At 42.3% G+C, this 18,968-nt stretch overlaps 1 protein-coding gene across 2 annotated transcripts in view; it reads left to right on the forward strand.

Annotated features, from left to right (window-relative positions):
- Positions 1-18,968, forward strand: part of LOC105496484 (solute carrier family 13 member 3) — a 122,749-nt gene that overhangs the window by 17,008 nt on the left and 86,773 nt on the right. The window contains exon 1 of one of the 2 annotated variants that reach the window (XM_011766953.2): positions 14,020-14,178. The exons of the other annotated variant lie outside the window; for it this stretch is intronic. Within the exon in view, the coding sequence (XP_011765255.1) occupies positions 14,068-14,178 (111 nt within the window). The 5' untranslated portion in view covers positions 14,020-14,067. Of the gene's footprint in view, positions 1-14,019; positions 14,179-18,968 lie in introns of those variants that run through there. 2 annotated transcript variants of the gene reach the window in all.

The following is an 18,968-nucleotide window of genomic DNA, read 5'->3' on the forward strand; positions in this document are numbered from 1 at the left end:
TCCCAGTACCAGTTCCTCTCTCTCATAGCCTCATCAGAGTTTCAGCAGGACCTGCCAGCTCTGCTGGCAAAGTATATCCAGAATTGAATTCTTTCCTACCACCTCTGTCGTTACTAATCTGGTCCAAGCCACCATTGTCTTAGCCTGAGGTATCTTTGAAAAAAAAAAAAAAAAAAAAAAACACATGTACTAGGATGGCTATCATTAAAAAGGTAAATAATGACAAGTGCTGGGAAAATGTAGAGTAACTGGAATCTTCACACACTGCTGGTTGTGAAATAGTGCAGACACCTTGGAAAACAGCCGGGCAGTTCCTCAAAAGTTGAGACATAGAGTTACTTACCATATAACCCAGAAATTTCACTCCTAGGTATGTACCTAAGAAAAATATAAACATGTCCAAAAACTTGTACAGTAATGGTCAAGGCAGCATTATTCATAATAGCCAGAAAGTTCAAACAGTCCAAATGTGTATTAACTGATGAATGAATAATAAAGTAGGATACACCCATACAATATTATTCAGCAATAAAAAGAAATGTAGTACCAATGCACGCTATGACAGAGATGAATCTTGAAAGCATTATGTTAAGTCAGCGAAGCCAGACACAAAAGGACCACATTTAATATGATTCCATTTATATGAAATGTCCAGAATAGGCAAATCTATACAGACAGGAAGTATCTTAGTAGTTGCCTGGGACTGGGGAGGTTGCGGGGAGATAGGGAGTGACCGTTAGTGGGCATGAGGTTTCCCTTTGGGGTGATGAAAATGTTTTAAATTAATTGTAGTGATGGTTGCATTGTCAGTGTCCTGAAAAATCATTAAATTACACTTTTTTTTTTTTTTTTTTTTGAGACAGTACTTGCTGTATTGCCCAGGCTGGAGTGCAGTGATGCAAACACCACTCACTGCAGCCTTGACATCCCGGGCTCAAGTGATCCTCCTGTAAGACAGGAGGATCAGGCTGGGCGCGGTGGCTCAAGCCTGTAATCCCAGCACTTTGGGAGGCCGAGACGGGCGGATCACGAGGTCAGGAGATTGAGACCATCCTGGCTAACACGATGAAACCCCGTCTCTACTAAAAAATACAAAAAACTAGCCGGGCGAGGTGGTGGGCGCCTGTAGTCCCAGCTACTCGGGAGGCTGAGACAGGAGAATGGCGTAAACCCGGGAGGCGGAGCTTGCAGTGAGCCGAGATAGCGCCACTGCACTCCAGCCTGGGTGACAGAGCCAGACTCCGTCTCAAAAAAAAAAAAAAAAAAAAAAGACAGGAGGATCACTGACTTTTTTAAAAAAAATGAAAGCAGAATATGCCATTCTTCTCAAATCTCTACAATGGCTGCCCTGGTCACTGAGTGTGAAAGTCCTTACTTGGGCTTTCGGGATCCTACTTTGAGTCCTTGCTGGCTGGCTGTGACCCTGTCTCTGCACTCCAGTTCCTTGATGATGCTAAGACCTGTCATGTTGGCTGCTGCCTCAAAGCCATTGCATTTGACTTCTCCTTCTTCTTGGAATGCTTCCTTTGCATACCCAGAAGTTCATTTGTTCACTTTCTTTAGGTCTCAGTTTAACTTAGGGTCCTCTTCGTGGACAGCTTCCCTGACCACCTTATCTACAAGAGCACCTCCAAAGCATCACTGACAACTTCCCTTTGCTGCTTCTTTTTTCTTCCCAGATTTGTCATATTTTCATCTTTTGATTATAATACATTTTACTCATTTATTTGTTTATTATTTGCATCTGCCATCATGTAAGTTCCATGAGGTCAGGGATTTTAATTTTTTAGTCTTATTCATTACTGTATATACAGCCTGGTGTATAGTTGCCATATAGCAAGTATTGAATAAAACACATGATGAAAGGTATGTCTCATTAATCCCAAGTTTACTAATGAGCAAAACCAAGTCTGGTAGGTATTCAAATATTATTAATAGTTAAGTAAACATTGACAAGGCATCTAGCATAGACCATGCCCAGGCCCCAGAGCTGTTGGGTGTCAAGATTCTGTACTAACTCAGGAGGGTGGCTTCAGCCTTTAGACGTGATATGATAAAAAGCCAGTTCACATTTCCCAGGTTTCACCAGAATCTGGCAAAGCATGAATTAGATTTTTAGGGACGGTGGTTCTGAATCCAAGCTATCCTTTAGAGTCTGCTTGGAGCTTAAAAAAAATCCTGATGGCCAAGCCACATCCTAGACAATGAAATCAGACTCTCTGAGGATGGAGCATCAGCACTGTTAATGCTCCTCAGGTGATTCCAATGTGCAGCCGGGGTTGAGAACCACGTGCTAGAAGTTTAAAGAAGTGCAGGTAGCACCCTTGTTATCTGAGGGGAATGAGTATTGGGAAATAGCCTCTTGAATTAATACACTCAAATTGTTGACAACTCCTTTAGTATTAATACTTTCAGGGATTTGGTGCATGGAGAATACTCACTGCTACTTTACTTTGTTCAATGCTCAGTATTAAAGTCATATTGCACAGATCTAATAGACACCTCTACTAGAGTTATTACGGTGTAGTGTTGGTTTTGCATGGGGACTGCAGTGAATGGGTTTGAATCCCCACTCAACAGCTGTGTGTCCTTGGATAAGTTACTCAATTTCCCTGTACCTCAGTTTCCTCCTCTGCAAAATGGGAATATAACAGAACCTATTTCATAGGGTTATTTAAATGTTCAATGAATTAAATCATGTAAAGCTCTTAGAATAGGACCTGAACTAGAGTAAACATGTAGTGAGTGTGGCCGTTATTATTCATGAGTAAATAAGCTGGAAAGCCAACATTCCTTGCATTTGACATAGATCACAAACTTGATTAAATTCCCTTGTACAACATAGACTGCAATTACAAATCTTAGTAAAGCCCCCCGACCTTTTTTTTTTTTTTTTGACAGGGTCTTGATCTGTCACCCAGGCTGGAGTATAGTGGCACAATTATAGCTCGCTGTAGCCCTCACCTCCGGGGCTTAATCAATCCTCCCACTTCAGCCTCTCAAGTAGCTGAGACTACAGGCATGCACCACCATGCCCTGCTAATTTTTTTTTTTTTTTTTTTTTTTTTTTTTTTTTTTTGTAGCGACAGGGTCTCATTATGTTGCCTGGGCTGGTCTCAAACTCCTGAGCTCAAACGATCCTCCTGCCTCGGCCTCCCAGAGTGCTGAAATTACAGGTGTGAGCCACTGCACCCAGCTAAGATGATTCTTTTTTTATTTTATTTTATTTTTTAAAATAGCGATGATATCTCACTATGTTGCCCAGGCTGATATCAAACTCCTGGTCTCAAGCAATCCTACCTCAGCCTCCCAAAGTGCTGGGATTACAGGTGTGAGCCACCGTGCCCGGCCCCCAAGCAGATTATTTCAAATGGTTCAAGCATATTAAGCAGCAGATCAAATATACACAAATTCATTGCTGATAAGACTTATAAATTCATATCTTTATACCAAGGTCAGTTACAAAAGTGCTGAACTCATAGAATTTACTTTGTTTCTTATGTATATTTTCAGAACTTTGCAAGGTTGTAATTTTTACCCCTTCTTAGGTACAACAACAAAGAAAAAATTATTAATCGGCATTTGGTAATCTCACCCAGACTCAAAAGCAAAAGAGTGCTGTCTCAAACATGCTATGCCTATAGGAGCTGAGTTACTAAACTGGCTAACTTCTGATCAGAACATTTTGGATCTTGTTGTATATTTCAGGATGATTCAGGTTCATCTTGAATGATCCAGAGTGTTTGAGCAGTGTGCTTAGTTCCTTTTGGTAATATAACTTTGCCCTGCTATAGCAGGTGCTTCCTTCCTTTTTGTAATATCATTTTCCTCTACTATATCAGGTACCCATAAGTCTCTATATTTTATGTGGAGTTTAATCTTGAAAGACCTGTTTTTTCCCCCAAATGAAATATTCTTTAAGTTTCTCATGATAGGCAGAAATGACCCAATGGTCCTGGTGTTTTGATAGACTACGACAATGACCGATGGCATTATTAGAAACATGTTTTTATTACTATTTTTTTGGAAAGCGTTCCACTTCTGGTTCTAGTATAGGAAATGATAAGAGACTGTTGCTTCCACTCTAACACCACCCCATCAAAATAGGCTTTATTAGCTGTAAAATCATAGTTTTAAAAACTTCATGGAAAGCTAAGGACACAAAGAAACCTGAAGGAGCTAACCTCCAAGAGGAAATGCCAAGATCATCATGGGTAGAAGAGACTCTAGCTGCTCCGAATCCTAGCACAACTGCTGGAGAAAGAGGAGCCTGCCATGGATGGGCAGGAAGAAACTAGCTAAATTTGCAATAACATGAGAGCTTCTCTGTAGATTATAATGGAGATGAATTCTACCCACCGAATAGGTCTGAATCTGCCCACCAAGTCTTTCCATGGGATTTATCAAGTGCGGGGATATTACGCCAAAACAGGTGATAAGAGGAGGGCTAAGAAGGATTCCCCTGAGAGCAAGAGGGCCTCTCTTAAGTGTAAGACTCTCTCAAAAGTAGGCACAGGGGAGCAGGTCAGGAGAACAGAGAGAAAACCTGAGGTGGAAGAATTGAGAGATTCCCTCCCCTCCCAGGCATGCCTGGCTTTTGACTATCAGAAGCTGATAGTGAAAAGACACCCCTACCAGTCATTCCAGGCCTTCAAAATATGAAGAACCCCCTCCAAAGGCCAGATGAACAACTAGGCTGAAAAAATCCTCCCAGGTGCAGGAAGTGGGGGGCAGGATTTGAGAACAAAGATAACGCACCAATGACCAAAAAGCCCCATGGTAACTTGGCTCTACACAAGAGAGAGAACTCCCAACATTTCCAAATTGGGCAACTCTTCTGGGAAGCAAAGGCAGATTCCTAAAATCTCACCAGTGCTCAGGTCTCAGATCCTGCTGAAGTAAAAGTTCTAAATCTACCCTCAAAACATTTGGAGCCAGTGATGAACTGAAACAAACTAAAACTGCACCAAAGCTGAAACCCAGTTCAACCACAGGTAAGACTAGTTAACCTCCATACTATAGGTAAAACCAATTAACTCCATACTGCAGGTAAAACTGGTTAACTCCATACTCTATCAATTTTACCCAAAAAGGGGAGTACCCCCTTCTGGAGGTAAATATTATTTACTTCATTCTCTACTGTTCTTTCTTACAAAAATGTCAACAATACATTCAAAGATTAGCAAACACACAGACAATGATAAAAGCAGATTAATAGAAGCAGATTCAGATTTGGCCTAGATTTTGGAATTCCCAGAGACTTAAAAAATCTACAACAAAAATGCTAAAAATGAAGGGATCTAAAGAACAACATGCATAAACAAATGGAAAACTTCCGCAGAGACTTATAAACTATTAAAAGAACTAGTGAAAATTTTGGAGATGAAAAATACAACATCAGAAATGAAGACTTAGACCTATAAGAGACTGGGCATACCAAAGACAGGAATCTGTAAAGACAGGTAATAGAAAACGCCTGTTTGAAACATGTAGAGAAGAAAAAGTGAAAAAAAAAATAGAGAACAAAGAGTCTGAAATTTATAAGATGATACCAAATGCTCTAACATAAATGTTACCAGGATTCTAGAAGGAAAGGAGAGAGAGAATGGGGCAAAAGAGGTATTTGAAGAGATAATGACTGGAAATATACCAAAATTGATCAAAGACATCAGTGCACGGATCCAAGCAGCTCAGCAAATTCCAGGTAAATAAATATAAGGGATACACTACACCTAAGCGTTTCAGCCAAACTGCTGAAAAGTGAAAGATAAAGAGATCTTACAAGTAGCTGGAGTAAAAAAAAGACATTACTTACAGAGGAACAATGATATGAATGGTGGCTAATTTCTTACCAAAAACAATATAAACTTGAACACAGTGGAATGAGATCTTTAAGTGCTGAAAGAAAAAAAATTGTCAATCTTGACTTCTATATCCAGTGAAAGTAACTTCAAAAACAAAGGCTAAAATAAAGATACTTTCAGATAAACAGAAGCTGAGAGAATTTCCTTTCAACAAACCAGCACTATAAAAAATGGTAAAAGAAATGCTAGCACCTGAAAGAGAAATGATCCTGGATCTGGAGGAAGAAATGAAGAGATAGGGTAAGTATTTGGGAAAATACGAAATACTTTTTGAAGTACATTTATCTTTTATTTATATAATTTATACATGTCTTTTAAAGACTATTGATTGTTTAAAAAATTAAAACAATATATTGTGCAATTCAAACTGGTGTTCTGGTAAATGTTTAACAATTGGCTGTTGGAAAAAAAAGCCCTTATTTATGAATTTTATTAATTTCATGGTGTAAATTGTCTTGCTATGGGTGATTTCATACTACCATCAGTTCTACAGCTGGCTCACAAATTTTCTGAAAGAGTTAACAGTCATTTTTCATAAGCTAGCGCGAGTTATCTTCAGCACATACTTGGGTTTATAGAATACACAGATTTAAAAAGACAATAAAAGTACAAAGGAAGAGAAGAAGGTGGTAAATGGAATTTTTTACATTATTTCCATTATTGTAAGGCTTTCTTTCTTCTTTCTTTTTTCTTCTCTTTTCTTTTTTTTTTTTTAAGGCAGTGTCTCACTCTGTTACCCAGGCTGGAGTGCAGTGCTATGATCTCAGCTCACTGCAACCTCCACCTCCCAGGCTCATGCTATCCTCCCACCCACCTCAGCCTCCCAAGCAGCTGGGACTACAGGTGCCTGCTACCACAATCGGCTAAGTTTTGTATTTTTTGTAGAGATGGGGTTTCACCATGTTGGCCAGGCTGGTCTCGATCTGGACTCAAGCGACACCCTCCTCAGCCTCCCAGATTGCTGGGATTACAGGCATGAGCAACTATACTTGACCACCATTATTGTATGGCTCTTATGTTGTTCCTAAAATAATATATCATTATTTGAAGGTAGACTGTGATAAAGATGCATATCATAATCTCTAGAGAAACCACTAAAATAATAAAACAAAAAAACTAAAAAATTAATAGAGGAAATAAAATAAAATACACCAAAATATAATCAATTGATACAAAAGAAAGAGAGAAGGAAGAGCGTAACAAAGAACAAACAAGATAAATAGAAAACAAATAGCAAAATGAGACACTTAAATCCAACCAGATAATTACATTAAATGTAAATTGATTAGACACTCCAATTAAAGTATCAGAGAATGTTAGACTAGATAAAAAAGCAGAGTTCATCAATACACTGAATACAACAAACACATTGTACATATAGAAACAGGTTGACAGTTAAAAAAAGTGGAAAAGATATATAATACAAACATTGAGCATAAGAAAGCTACTGTGGCTATTTAAATATCAGATAAAGTGGACTTCAAGACAAAGGGCATCTATGGTGATAAAGAGGGAGATTTTAGAATGATAGAAAGGTGAATCCACCAATAAGACATAACAATCTTAAGTGTGTACACATTTAACAACAGAGCTTCAAAATCTATGAAGTGAAAACTGACAGAACTAAAGTGAGAAATAGACATATCCACAATTAAATTGGAGATTTTAAGAATCTAAATTTGAAAAACACGATCAGCCAACTTGACCCAATGAATATTTTCTATAATTAAATATACTCAATCACTTTTTAAAAACAATTTTTATGAAAAAATTTAGAGACAGGATCTCACTGTGTTACCCAGGCTGGTCTCGAACTCCTGAGCTCAAGTGGTCCTCCTGCCTTGGCCTCCCAACGTACTGGGATTACAGGTGTGAGCCACTGCAGCTGGCCTCAATGCACTTCTGTTCTGGCTTTATTGAGGTATAATTATATATAATAAAATTCACCCATTTTAAATGATCAGTTTGATGGAATTTAATAATTATATACGACTGTATTACCACCACCACAGTCAACAGAATACATCTATCACCCTATACGTTTCCTCATGCTGTTTCCAACTGATCCTGTCTTTTAACCCCCATTGCTTAGCAATCACTGATTTCTATAACTAAAGTTTGCCTCTTTTAACTCTTCATATAAATATAATTATGCAGAATGTAGTTTTTTTGTGTGTTCAGCTTCTTTCATATAGCATAATTTTTTTTATATTTATCTATAGTGTTGCATGTATCAGTATTCCAAAGCAACTACCACCCAGCAGTAACAAGGACACCACCCTCGTTCAGTGTCAATGGAAGCCACATGGGGAACAAAAACAAGGCACTCCTACTCCTCCAGCCAGGGAGGTATCAGGAGAGGGCTGATGGGAGCTAGAACTCCCAGCATTCCCCAGCAGTAATGAACCCCCCTGAGATGGTTTCGATGTTTGTCCTGTCCAAATCTCATGTTGAAATATAATCCCCAATGTTGGAGGTGGGGCCTGGTGGGAGGTGTTTGGGTCATGGGTTGGATCCCTATGACTTGGTGCTGTCCTTGAGATGTGAGTGAGTTCTCAGGAAATCTGGTTGTTTAAAAGTGTGTGGCACTGTCCCCCCCCCCATCTCCCCCCACCCACCGCCTTGCTCCTGCTCTGGTCATGTGACATGCCTGCTCCTGCTTTGCCTTCTGCCACGAGCAAAATCTCCCCGAGGCCTTCCCAGAAGCCAAGCAGATGACAGCACCATGCTTCTTGTACAGCCTTGCAGAACGATGAGCTAATTAAACCTCTTTTCTTTATGAATCACTCAGCCTCACATATTTCTTTATAGCAATACAAAAATGGTCTAACACCTACCCCCACCTCAGATACTAATGGAGGATGAGGTGGGGAACTGGACTTCTACTTTCATCTGGTGGTAATGAGGTGACATCCCCATTTCCTTTGCAAGAGCACTGAAAGAAGTCAGTAAAAACAGAAGGTTTAATAAGAGCCCAAATCTTGTAATACATTACCCAAAATGTCCAGGTCCCAAACGAAAGTCACTTGTATAAGTGAAAGGTCTTAAACTGCCTTTTTTTAATTTTTTGAGACAGTGTCTCACTCTGTCATCCAGGCTGGAATGCAGTAGTGCGATCTTGGCTCACTGTAACTTCTGCCTCCCGGGTTCAAATGATTTTCATGCCTCAGCCTCCTGAGTAGCTGGGATTACAAGCATGCCATCCCACCCAGCTACTTCCTAGAGGTAGAAGCCTTATCTTACAAGCTCAGTGCCCTCTGATGATGTCTCGGATCATGATAAAAGTTTTTTTTCAAACTTTTTCTCAAAAGTTTTTTTTTTTTGTTGTTGTTGTTGTTGTTGTTGTTGTGTTTTTTAGTAGAGATGAGGTTTTGCTATATTGACCAGGCTGGTCAAACTGACTTTTGATGCTTAATGTCAAGATGACAGTGATGGTGTCACATTGGAAACATGAAAAAAGTAGAAAACCTCAGCAAAGATCCAGAAGACTTAGCAAAGTAATAGAAGATACAAAGAAGAACCAAATGAAAATTGTATAACTGAGAAATATTATACAACGGATGCGTTCGACAGCATATGGAGAGGGCAGAAGGATCAGTGAACTGGGATGTGGAACAATGGAAATTACCCAATGTGAACAACAGAGAGACAATAGACTGAAAAGGTAAATAGAGCTGCAGGGATGGGGGAATTACAGCAAAATATCTAACATCTGTGTCACTGGGATGTGTCACCGGAATTATGGAAGGAGATGAAAAAGAGGGTGGGGCATACAATTATTCAAAAAAATAATGGCTGAAAACTTCCCAAATTTGGCCATATATATGTGTGTGTGTGTGTGTGTATGTATGTACATATATATGTATATATATGGCTGTATATGTGTGTATATATACACATATGTATATACCTACACACACACATACATAGCCAAATTTGGGAAGTTTTCAGCCATTATTTCTGTATATGTGTGTATACATATATATACATATGTGTGTATATATATACGTGTGTGTATGTGTGTATATATATACATGTGTGTGTGTGTGTATATATATACATGTATATATATAAATCTACAGAACTAAGAAGCTGAGTGAACTCCAAATATTACTAGTATTAAACCAAATAAATCCACACCAAGACATATCATGGCCAAACTTCTCAAAACAAAAGACAAAAAAAAAAAAATCTTGAAAAAGATTTTTTCAAGAGAAAGAGAAATGAACCTTACCTATGGAGAAGAAATAATTCAAATGATATCAGAGTTTTCACCAGAGACTATGGAGGCCAGAAAGTAGGTACAGAACATTTCTCAAGTACTGAAAGAAAATAACAGAATTCTGTATCCACTGAAATAAGAACCAAGGAGTAATCAAGACCTTCTCAGATGATGGAAAACTAAGAGAATTTGTTGCTGGCAGACCTAGTCTGAAAGAATGATAGGAAGTTCTTGGCCAGGTGTGGTGGCTCATGCCTATAATCCCAACAATTTGGGAGGCCTAGGCTGGTTGATCACCTGAGGTCAGGAGTTTGAGACCAGCCTGGCCAACATGGTATAACCATGTACTCTACTAAAAGTACAACAAATTAGCCGGGCATGATGGTGGGTGCCTGTAATCCCAGCTACTCAGGAGGCTGAGGCAGGAGAATCACTTGAACCCAGGAGGCGGAGGTTGCAGTGAGCTGAGATGGCACCATTGCACTCCAGTCTGGGCAACAAGAGCAAAACTCCACGTCAAAAAAAAAAAAATTATATCTGATAGTTGAAGCAAATGTTAAAACTTTGATGTGGTAGAGCCATACATTTAGAAAATGTATGTAGAGAAAATATTGAAAGCAGTGTTTTAAACTGGGTAAGGCAAAGGGGCATGAAGTAAGGTTTCTATACTTCACTGGAATTGGTAAAATGGCAATACCAGTGGATTATAACTTATAAGTTATGTACATACAATGTAATACCTAGAACAATTACTTAAAAAAAAAGCCATGCAAATCACAAAAAAACAAAACGCTAAAAAAACGGACCAAGGCCCTGGATAGACATTTCTCCAAACAAGATATAGATGACCAGTAAACACATGGAAAGATGTTCAACATCAATAATCATTAGAGAAACGTACAACAAAATCACAATGAGATACCACTTCACACCTATTAGGATGGCTATTATTTAAAAAATCACAGAAAATAAGTGTTGGTAAGGATGTGGTGAAACCGGACGCCTTGCGCACTGTTTGTGCGAATGTAAAAAAGTGCAGCCTTTGTGAAAAACAGTATGGCCATTTCTCAATAATAATTTTTAAAAAGCACAGAATTACCTTATGATCCAGCAATTCCACTTCTGGGTATATACCCAAAAGAACTGAAAGCAGGGACTCAGACAGATACTCTTTGTACACCCATGTTTATAGCTGCATTACTCACAATAGCCAAAAGGTAGAAACAACCCAATGTCTATCAACAAATGAATGGATAAACAGATATGGTATATCCATACAACGGAATATTATTCAGCCTTAAAAAGGAATTATGACACATGCTACAACACGGATGAGCCTTAAGGACACAAAGCTAGTCACAAAAGGATAAATATTCTATGATACCACTTGTATGAGTTATCCAGATTAATGAAATTTAGAGACAGAAAGCAGAATGATGGTTTCCAGAGGCTGTGGGAGGAGGGAATGAAGTTATTTTGTAATGAATACAGTGTTTCAAAACTGTAAAACGATTTCTTTCTTTTTTTTTTTTTTTTTTTTTTTTTGAGATGGAGTCTGTCTCTGTCACCCAGGCTGGAGTGCAGTGGCACTATCCTGGCTCACTGCAAGCTCCGCCTCCTGGGTTCATGCCATTCTCCTGCCTCAGTCTCCCAAGTGACTGGGACTACAGGTGCCCGCCACCACACCCGGCTAATGTTTTGTATTTTTGGTAGAGACGGGGTTTCACCATGTTAGCCAGGATGGTCTCCATCTCCTGACCTCGTGATCCCCCCTCGGCCTCCCAAAGTGCTTGGATTACAGGCGTGAGCCACCGTGCCCGGCCTCAAAACTGTAAAACTTCTGACAAACTTATCCAACCTGCCTTATTTTGTTGTTGTTGTTCTTTTTTTGTTTGTTTATTTGTTTTAGGCTTTTAGCAGCCTGAAGCCATGGTTTTTAGTTTCTGTCTCTAGTGATGAGTGGAAAAGAGGGATGAGGAAGGGGCTTTACTGGCCCAATGAGAAACAGAAACTGAGAAACTGTATTCTCTCCCTTGGACATCTCTGTGAGAACAAAACAAACTAAACACATGAGAAACTCTTTGGGATCTAAGGCTATGCAGAGAGCTTAACCCGATGATCCAAAGGAACAATTTGATAAATTTAACTACATCAAAATTAGAAATGTTTGCTTGGTGATATATAGTTAAGAGGCTGAAAAGACAAACTACAGATGGGGAGAAATATTTGCAAACAACATGACTGACAAAGGACATCTAGAATTTGCAAAGAACCCTCAAAACTTAACAGTAAAATACCAAATAATACAAGTAGAAAATGGGCGAATGACAGGAAAAGATAGTTCACCAAAGAGGATATAGAGATGGCAAATTCACATGTGAAAAGATGTTAAACATCACTAGCCGCTAGGGAAATATAAATTAAAACCACAACAAGCTATCACTACATCCCCGTCAGAATGGTTAAAATAAAACAAACAGTGACAACACCAAATGTTGGCAAAGATGTGGAGAAATTGGATGATTCATACATTGTTGATGGAAATGCAAAATAGTACAATCACTTTGGAAGACAGGTTGACAGTGTCTTAAAAAGCTAAGCATTGCAAATACTGGGCAACCCAGAAGTTGCACTCCTGTATGGTTACCTGAGAGTAAATAGAAGTGAATAGAAGTGACTCACCCACCTTAAAAAAATAAATAAATAAATAACTCAGCTGGGTATGGTGACTCACACCTGTGATCCCAGAACTCTGGGAGGCTGAGGTGGGTGGATCATGAGGCCAGGAATTCAAGACCAGCCTGACCAAAAATGGTGAACTCTAAAAATACAAAAAAAAAAAAAAAATTAGCTCGACATGGTGGCACACGCCTGTAATCCCAGCTACTCAGGAGGCTGAGGCAGAAGAATTGCTTGAACCTGGGAGGCAGAGCTTGCAGGGAGCCGAGATCGCTCCACTGCACCCCAGCCTGGGTGACAGAGTGAGACTCCATCTCAAAAAAAAAAAAAAAAAAGAATAACTCATCAACAGCAGTAACTCCCATTGAGCACATGCTCTGCCAGACACTGCACTCATCACATTACCTGTGTTCTCATTTAAACTTCCTAACAACCTTCTTGTCTGGTGTAGACTATTTTTTTAAATTTAACTTTTATTTTAAGTTCAGGGGTACAGGTGCAGGTTTGTTGTATAGGTAAACTTGTGTCGTGGGGATTTGTTGTACAGATTATTTCATCATCCAGGTATTAAGCCTAGTGCCCATTAGTTATTTTTCCTGATCCTCTGTCTTCTGCCATCCTCCAGCCTCCGAAAGGCTTCAGTGTCAGTTGCTCCCCTCTGTGTGTCCATGTGTTCTCATCATTTAGTTCCTGCTTATGAGTGAAAACATGAGGCATTTGATTTTCTGTTCCTGTGTTAGTTTGCTAAGGATAATGGCCTCCAGCTCCATCCATCCATGTTCCTGCAAAAATCATGATGTCCTTCTTTTTGGTGGCTGCATAGTATTCCATGGTGTAGACTATTATTATCACCACTCCACTTTCAGGCTCAGAAGCTGTTGTTCAAGGCCACGCAGTAAGTGGCAGTGCCAGGATTTGAACCCAGGTAAAAGGAGTACGCACCTTAATCCTCGCCTTGTCATCCTCAGCCATCTCACAAGCGGGTAAACAGAGGCGAGGAGAGGATAAGCCAGCTGCCCCAGGCCACATTGCTGGGAAGCCGAGAGGCTGAGATCCAAGGCCACGATGCCCTGCGGCTAGGGTCCCGGTTGCTAGTTCTCGCGCCTACCTTTCTCCAACGTTCCCAGGCCTCTTTCACCCGGTCCCAGGGGCGCAGGCACCACCCTTTTCCTCCAGGAGGAGCAGGGAGAGGGCGGGTTCCCCAGCGCAGTCCCCTCCCCGACCCTCCCCCAGGCTTTAAGCCGGCGCCGGGGCCAGGCGGGGCAGTCCCGGGCCGGCCCGCTCCGCCCGGAGATCGCGCAGATGGCGGCGCTGGCGGCAGCGGCCAAGAAGGTGTGGAGCGCGCGGCGGCTGCTGGTGCTGCTGTTCACGCCGCTCGCGCTGCTGCCGGTGGTCTTCGCCCTCCCGCCCAAGGTAACGCCTCCTCCGCCTGTGCGCCCCCGGTCCGCCACGGGCGGGATCTTCTCCCAAGCCTCCAAGTTGGGAGACCGCTGAGGTCCCAGTGTAGACAGGCTCCAGGAGACCCCCTCGACCTCCCTCCCTTGCACCTGCCGCGGACCGCTGTGAACGCTCCTAACGCCTCTTCCCTCTTCCCAGCTGCTCCTTAGAGCTTGAGTCCCACTCTGCCTTCTGGGTCTCACTTCCTTGGGAATAATTTCGTTTCGTTTCAGTGACAGGTTCTCGCCTGTCACCCAGGCTGGAGTGCGGTGGTGTGATCATAGCTCACTGCAGCCTCCAACTTCTGGACTCAAGTGATCCTCCTTCCGCAGCCTCCCTAGTGGCTAGAACTACAGGTGCATGCCCAGCTAATTTTTTTTTTTTTAAATAGAGATAGGGTCTCGCTATGTTGTCCAGGCTGGTCTCGATCTCCTGGAATCAAGCGATTCTCCCACTTTGGTCTCCCATATGCTGGGATTACAGGTGTGAGCCACTGTGCCTAACAGAATTCTTTCTTTCCTGAGGTCTAATTCTGTGCTTGGTGCTGTGTTGCACATTTCACTTGACAGTCACAGTGAACACTTACTGTGTGCCAAGCTGTTTGACCTGGGGCAAGTCACTTAACCTCTCTGAACTTCAGTTTACTCATGTGTAAAAACGGGAGAAATGGTAATGCCCACTAATAGGGCAATATGTGTAAATCTCTTGTAACTAAACCTGGTACAGAATAAATGTCTAATCAGCAGTGGCTGGTCTTTTTCTGCACCAGGTCCTTACATGATGAGGATGGTAAGATTCATGAGTGCTTACTGGGGGTGAGGATTTGCCTTTTGCTTATCACTTTATTTAATCATTTCAGTGCCTCTCAGAGGGGAAAGATTATTTGACCCATTTTCCAGAGGAGAAAACCAAGGCTCAGAGAGAGGAAGTGACTTGCTCAGAGTCACACAGCAACTGACTGTGTCGGTATTCAGTCCCTGGCTTGTTGGAATCCAGAACCCTAGCTGTTTTCAGTCTCCCCGAGGAAGTAACACCTATAAGATCAAAGACCGCAGGTGGAGTTCAGGAGTCATAACTGAAATCAACACTAGTAGGGGCTGGAAGGAGATGGTACCACAGGTCCCTTTTGGGTCCTTCACCTGTGCCCACCCCAGCCAGGGCATCATGAGAGGGCACTGGGCTTGTAAGATAAGGCTTCTACCTCCAGGAAGTTGCTTCACCATCTCTCAGTAAGATATTAAATGTTCACAAAAATAAAAGTAAAGAGGAGGTATAATTTAGGGTGCATTACCTAGCACCGATCAGCTGAGACCAGGGAGGTTCTCCTGGAAGAAGGAGCCCTCCGTGGGCACATGCAGTAAGAAGGTGACACCAGGTGGTTCCAAGGAGACCCAGGGCTAACACATAGCAAGTTCAATAGTGTGGAATTATCTAAGCTGTTAGACTTTCTCGACATGGAAGAGAAAAACACAATAAATGATGGAATAAAGATGAGGTCACCTTTTCAAAAACCAGCCCACCCCAGGCCACTTTCTGACCTGTGGATCTTAACGTCCTGGACCAATCTCCTTTCCTCTTTGGGTTTTGCTTCCCCGTAAACTGGAGCAATTACACCGCTAGCTTCTGGGATTGATGTGAGAGGCTGAGTAAGGCTTTGTGAAACATCTTTGGTGGAAGTGTAGGTGGCTGAGCCTTGACTGGTTGCTGTCTGCAAGGCCCTAGGCAGGGCTCTCTGGCAAGAAGAGACAAAACACAGGGTCTCTATTCTCAGCAGGGGTCCCGATAGCTTCTCTCTGCTCTGTTCTCTAACAAGAGCATGAATGCAAGAGCAGATCCAAGGGTTATGGGGCCTGGAGCATATACTTGAGGGGGTCTCTTTAAGAAAATGAATACAGATTTACAAATACGAGATTCGGTACAAGGCTTGGGAGAGGCTCTGAAGCTTGAGCTTCACAAAGTATCCTCTTCCTGTCTGAACCCCAACATGCACAATTGAATGGAAGGCAGGGAGAGATAACAGGGAGAGCCCCTAGGATGTAACCGCCCATGATGGTGCTAAGCCTGATGAGGAAGGTGTTTTATTGAATGCTTAGCTCTTACCGTGTGCTAGGGGCCATGCTAGGAGCCTGTCAGGCTTGTCCCATGTAAGGCCCACAACAACCAGAGAGGTAGCTGTTATTTGCATCCCTATTTGACAGGTGAAGAAACGGAAGCTCAGCAGGGTTAGGTGACTTGCCTAAGGGCACATAGCTGCTACAAAGCCAGAATGTCGAGTCTGTACTCGTGTGTGTGTGTGTGTGTGTGTGTGTGTGTGTGTGTGTGTGTGTGTGATAGGGTCTTGCTCTGTCACCCAAGCTGGAGTGCAGTGGCACAATCTCGGCTCACTGCAATCTCCACCTCCCAGGCTTAAGCCATCCTCCTGTCTCAGCCTCCCAGAAGGCTGGGACTACCAGCTCCTGCCACCACACGTGGCTAATTTTTATATTTTTAGTAGAGATGGGGTTTCACTATGTCACCCAGGCTGGTCTCAAACTCCTAGACTCAAGCGATCCACCAGCCTCGGCCTCCTAAAGCGCTGGGATTACAGGCAAGAGTCTGTACTTCTTTCTACCTGCTGTGCCTTACATGCTCTTCTTAGTGATAATTCAATACAAACCACTCCTTTGTCCCCTACAGTTCCCTTGTGGGGACCCTTTATATGGCCCTAGATGTCACTGCCTCTTTAAGTGGTTGATGAACCAGGGCCTTCTCCCAGGAGGCAGGTCTGGCTCTTTGGAGGACCTTAGCCTCCCTCAAAATCTCTATCGGCATACCTGAAGCCCCCTCTCCCATATAACAATATTTATATGATTATCATTATTAGATTCTCTGACATTAAGAACAGACGTGTTTCTCAATCTAATGTACAATGTGGATAAAAAGTATCCTTAGAAAACACCACTGTCTTTATTGATCTGGGACATACATTTAACCCATTTCCCATTTAGAAAAAAATAATGTGCAGCTCACTGCCAGTGCAGTATTCTCGGGGCAAAACGGGAAATGGGTTAAAGCAAGCACAGTAGGTTTGCTATGCACACGGAGCTTCAAGACAATTCCGGTCATCTTAACCAGTCGCTCCCCGTGAGAGCCTCCCTAGACAGAGGCTGGTGGACTAACTTCAAAACATGCTTGCTGGGTAATTCAAGACAGGCATCCTTAGCGTCCACTCCAACATCAGATTGCCACTTCTTAGCCTCTTCCACATGGATATTCTGGCGGTTGTATTGTACACATGGGTTACTAACAAATTGTGAAATTGCAGATATCAGATCAGGAAAGAAGTTGGAGGTGCTTGGTCATTTGTCACTTACCAGGCAGTGTGGAGTAGGAGACAACCCCTCTTTGGGGCCTGGGTTTCCAGCTTGATGACGTCTCCTATCCACTGCTGCTTTGCTGTTCTAGGAGTCTGTGGTCGAGAGGGTTGGTCCTCATGCACCTGTCCCTGGTGACTGGTGAGCTTGTCTTCGGGGAGGCTGGAGTCAATCTGCAGAGCAGTGCTGAAAGGAACAATTCTTACATTATGTCCTCTGGCTCAGAAATGCTGTCAGCAGGGATGAAAAGGAGTGGGATGAGCTCTGGAATGCATGGCTGCCACTTCCAGCACCACTGGGGATCCTAGCTCTTGCTATGAAGAGTGCTGGGGGCTCAGAAAGTTGGGATGCTACCCCAGGGACTACATCAACGTTTTCCAAGAATGGCCGTCCTGGGAGTTAGAGGTTTGGGGAGTGATCTTAGCTAGCGGACACAGATGGGACTGTTATTAATAAAACAGGCTTGCAAATAAGCTCCAGCCCCACATGTTTGCAGAAAAGTCTTGCCCCCTTTCTTGCCTTATGCCCCCTGAGAGCAAATTAAATGATACTGACCACCTGTCCAGGAGGAGTTCTTAACCCTGGGGACTCACAGGTGATTCTAAAGATGCTCTAAGAAGGAAGAGTTTAGGGATGTTCTTGGCAAGGCTGCTACAGAGTGTTGTACAGGTTGTGCACTGCACAAGGTGCTTGAGGAGGTAAGTGAGGCTGAACCAACCTGCATTCCACATGCCAAGCTGTGCACCCTGGTGCAAAGCTTGGTTCCACCTGAGGAAGGGCCTTTTATTCTAATTTGCACAAAGATGTCACGTTGGCCAACAACAGACTTGCTCTGGAGTAGGAATCTTTTGGGGGGATGGTAGTACACCTGTAAGGCCAGAGGCCCCCTTTCTTGCGTTTGCCTAATTTGTGGGCAGGTGGATGACCAGGAAGATGGTCCTTTCATTCCCAGTTTTAAGGCTTTGGAATCAGAACTGCATTCGCATTCCACATACTTGCTAGGCAAGTCATTTTATATTTCTGGCCTTAGTTTCTTCATTTATAACAGAGCCATAATGTTATATTCCTTCTCAGTTATTTTCTGGCCTCCATGAGTTAATACATTGTGCCTGTACTATAAATTCTTAGTTTTTTATGTAATGCTGAAAATATGTTTCAGTTCTCCCATTTTGCAGATGATGAAATTGAGGCTCAGATAAGTTAAATGATGGAGGGAACATGGGCTTTAGAGTTGAGAAGACCTGGATTTGTGTCTTGGCTCTGAAACCATGAAAGAGGGGAACCTGGGCTGGAGACCTTGAATTTCTGAGCCTGCGTCTCATTTGCGAAGTGGGGAGGACTCACACCCTCTCATTCTGTTACGAGAATTGGGGGAAGATACAGGAGATGTCCAGAGCAGTGCCCAGCATATAG

This window comes from Macaca nemestrina, chromosome 15 (assembly GCF_043159975.1).
Source record: "Macaca nemestrina isolate mMacNem1 chromosome 15, mMacNem.hap1, whole genome shotgun sequence".
NCBI classification, from domain to species: domain Eukaryota; kingdom Metazoa; phylum Chordata; class Mammalia; order Primates; family Cercopithecidae; genus Macaca; species Macaca nemestrina.